We start from the raw sequence: 4,053 nt of genomic DNA, 5'->3' as shown, positions 1-4,053 counted from the left end.
ATGCATATTTATTTATCGTTAATTTTGAATGCTTGTGAATGCCTTTTATTACGTATTTAATTTTACAATCAGTTGTAACTTAGTGTGGCCTTAGTAGAACGTGTTACCGTAATGAAGGAACACGGTCTTGGTTGTATTTTGAGATCTCGTATCTCCGTTTTGGATTTTTCACTTGTAATTACAGTTTTTAATTAGAATGTAAATAGGTTATATTTTGTGATTTTAAATGTAATTTTTGAGAAGACCAAAGATGGAACCGGATGCTCACTCCCGCTACATGGATCAAGATGAAACATCAAGACAAGCTTCTCGGGTCCAACGGTGGATTCCAAAGTTGTTTTATGTTCTTTTTATTAGGATAGGCCACACTAGGAATTTTTATTTACGTATTGCATTCTTTTATTTATTTTTCGCAACGATAATATGCATCATATTCCGCCTAAAAACCAAACCACCTATTTATTGCATGAAAACTGACACATGTAGAGGTCTCGAGTTAGTTTTCTTTGACATTCTCATGTCACACGATCTATGCTAAGCCATCACTTAAATTAATTCATTCACGCAGACGCTAGTTATTCGTTCACTTAATATGAATTATAATTAAGTTGATGGGATCTTCCTCGTATAATCAAAAATTGAGAACGGTCTTTATAGGTCAAACTCCAATGAATCCCTTCTTCGTCGGTAGGCATAATATGACCCCTTCTACGTCGGGTAAGTTGGAACCGATTGACTTATTTTATCTCAACACTATGGTCACTCGTACGATCCTGTGATTATGGTGGACTATAGATAGGATTTCCAGAAATCTATCGACCAAGAGTTTTTACGGAAGAACTAGCTAAACAGTTGGCTTATCAATTTACGGAAATTGAGTCTTGGGATCACTTGTATCATTCTTGAGGGAGATCAATTATGCAAGTGCAAGAGTCTACACGTTAAAATGAATTTTAAAATAGACTTAAATCACCTCGATGAGTTGCTTATTTCGTTCTTGTTTTTCTTTCTTTTTCAGTGTAGATCACGAACTTTTAAACTCGCTAATAACCAATGGTGGTTCTACCGATAACCCAATGCCAAGTACCACATTGGACCGCGAGTCCTGGCTTCGGATCTTCATGAATCAGATGAATCGGTCTACTCGATCGAAGAATGATGGATCAAACTTCGCTTGGACCGGGAGGCGGCATTACGGAATCTTGCCGCGCCGGCCGACGGGAAGCTCAAATATCTATTAGAGCCCATCCCGGCAAACCCAGGTCCCACGGCTAGAGTTGCTGAAATCACCAAGTTTAATGATTTTACGTATGGAAGCGGGTGCGATTAAAAACGTACTCATTTTTGCAATGGAACCCAATTTGCAGAAACGCTTCATAGCCCATGGTGCAAACAAGATTTTCACCACGCTCACTAAGGAATTCTCGAAAGCACCGAGAATCGTGACCTATGAGCATACCACTCGCTTCTTTGATGCGAGACTCCAGAAGGGCCAACCTATTAGCCCACACATTCTCAGCATGATTGAGAATGTCGAGAAGCTGGAGACCTTTAATTGTAACATCAGCGAGAACATTGTTATCGACCGCATGCTTCATTCACTCCACGATGGTTTTTCGCAATTTAGAGCGAATTACTATATGAATGATTTGAAGAAAACCCCACATGAACTGCACTCCCTTCTCGTACAGACCGAGAAGGACATGAAGTTCAGTGGGAGCTTGAAACAGGATGTTCTCGTTGTGTCAAACAAAGGGAAAGGTAAGGGCAAAGCTCAGGCAAACCTAGCAGTAGGTAAACCGAAGTTCAAGAAGTCGGGTTCAGGTAAGAGTGGGCCTGGTGAGTCGAGCACCTCATCAGGCACGACAAAGAGCAAGAATGAAAACATGGAGTGCCATCATTGCCACAAGACTGGGCATTGGAGGCGTACATGTCCTGTTTATCATGAGGACTTAAAGGCAGGTCGTGTTAAACCTGTTGGTATGTCTTCTCTCTCTTCTACTTTTATTCATATGATTGAGATTAACCACGCAAGTTACGGAACTTGGGTACTTGATACTGGTTGTGGTTCTCATCTGTGTAATCATGTGCAGGGGCTCCGAAACATCGAACCCCTCGTAAAGGGTGAGGTGGACCTGCGTGTTGGGAATGGAGCAAGAGTGGCTGCCATCTCAAAGGGGACATATGTGATCCAACTTCCTAGCGGATTTGAGTTGTCATTATATGACTGCTATTATGTACCTAGTCTTTCGAAAAACATTATTTCGGTTTCTGCACTTGACAAACTTGGTTTTTCATTTGTAATAGAGAATAATACTTGCATTTTCTCTTTACACGATATGATTTATGGCAAGGCGGTCTCCATGAACGGAATTTATGTTTTAGATCGGACCACCGAAATATTACACGTAATGAATAAAAAGTTAAAGGTTGGTGACAAAGATCAAACGTATCGTGGCAATCGCCGTAGTATGGGACACATTAATGAGAAACGCGTTAAGCGAGCTCATCAAGAAAGGAGCTATCTCGGCCTTTGATTTTCAATCATTTGGCACGTGTGAATCATGTCTCATCGGTAAGATGACTCGGATTTCCTTCAAAGGTGTTGGAATGCGCGCTGCTGACCTATTAGGGCTCATACACACGGATGTATGTGGTCCTATGTCAATCACCGCACGAGAAGGCTATAGGTATTTCATCACTTTCACGGATGATTTAAGTAGATATGGCTATGTCTACTTAATGAAGCACAAAAGTGAATCCTTTGAGAAATTCAAGGAATACCAGAATAGGGCACAGAACCTATTGGGTAGAAAGATAAAAACACTGCGTTCGGATCGTGGTGGCGAGTATCTTTCTCACGAGTTTGATCAACACCTAAAGGACTGTGGGATTGCCCTACAGTTAACTCCACCTGGAACACCTCAATTGAATGGTGTGTCCGAACGGAGAAATCGAACACTACTTGATATGGTTCGATCCATGTTGAGTCACACCGTGTTGCCTGACTCATTGTGGGGTTATGCTCTTCTGTCAGCTGCTCTAATACTTAACCGAAGTCCGTCTAAAGCTGTTGACAAGACTCCATATGAACTATGGAAGGGAACGGTCCCCAACTTGTCCTTTATACGGGTTTGGGGCTGCGAGGCTTATGTCAAGTGGAGACACGAGGATAAGCTCGGCCCGCGATCGGTCAAGACATACTTTATAGGTTATCCTAAAGGAACGCTTGGTCATTACTTTTATTCGCCAACCGAACAACGTGTTTTTGTTGCGGCTAGTGCGACATTCTTAGAGAAGGAATTCCTCGAGAATGCAAAGAGTGATAGAACCTTCGAACTGTCGGAGATTCCAGAACCAAGTACCGAGCAACTATTGGAGGAACCTATTCCTTCAATCCCGGCTGCGGTTAAGATTCCTGAGGAACCTAGGAGGTCGGGCAGAGTCTCTATTCCTCCGGACAGATATATTGGTATGGTCGAGGAACATGACATAGATGACGTTCTACTCTTAACGAGTAGTGAACCCGCAACCTATAAAGGTGCCATGACTAGTTCTGACTCAAAGCTATGGCTTGAGGCCATGCAATCCGAGATGGACTCCATGTACGAGAACAACGTGTGGGATCTTGTTAACTTACCTGCTAAGGTTCGTCCCCTTCAATGCAAATGGCTTTACAAGATAAAGCATTCTGTGGAAGGTCAACAAGATATCTACAAAGCACGACTAGTTGCTAAAGGTTTCACCCAAGTGCCAAGTTTGCACTACGATGAGATTTTTGCACCTGTAGTCATGCTGCGTTCCATTCGGATTATCTTAGCGATTGCCGCTTTTCACGACTATGAAATTTGGCAAATGGACGTGAAAACCGCCTTCTTAAACGGCTTTTTGGAGGAAGAGTTGAACATGGTACAACCCGAAGGTTTCATCGATCCAGAACATCCTAAGAAAGTGTGCAAGCTTAAGCGTTCCATTTATGGACTTAAGCAAGCATCAAGGAGTTGGAATCATCGCTTCGACCAAGTGATAAAAGAAAATGGATTTACTCGATCG

General features: G+C 42.3%; 1 protein-coding gene across 1 annotated transcript; it reads left to right on the top strand.

Moving 5' to 3' along the window:
- The first annotated feature begins 1,349 nt into the window (after positions 1-1,349).
- LOC141655181 (uncharacterized) lies at positions 1,350-2,353 on the top strand. Its single transcript, XM_074462273.1, has 2 exons — positions 1,350-1,980; positions 2,094-2,353. Exons 1-2 carry the CDS (start codon positions 1,350-1,352, stop codon positions 2,126-2,128), a joined length of 666 nt encoding a protein of 221 aa, XP_074318374.1. The 3' UTR covers positions 2,129-2,353.
- The last annotated feature ends 1,700 nt before the right edge of the window (positions 2,354-4,053 follow it).

This window comes from Silene latifolia, chromosome 5, assembly GCF_048544455.1.
Source record: "Silene latifolia isolate original U9 population chromosome 5, ASM4854445v1, whole genome shotgun sequence".
In the NCBI taxonomy this organism is placed as follows: Eukaryota; Viridiplantae; Streptophyta; class Magnoliopsida; order Caryophyllales; family Caryophyllaceae; genus Silene; species Silene latifolia.
Note: the sequence above shows the minus strand (reverse complement) of the source record. Positions and strands in the feature narration are given on the sequence as shown.

Coding starts and splice junctions, on each gene's coding strand:
- LOC141655181 (XM_074462273.1), top strand. CDS start 1,350: ATGGAACCCAATTTGCAGAAACGCTTCATAGCCCATGGTGCAAACAAG. Junction 1,981..2,093: donor AGGTCGTGTTAAACCTGTTG/GTATGTCTTCTC, acceptor AATCATGTGCAG/GGGCTCCGAAACATCGAACC.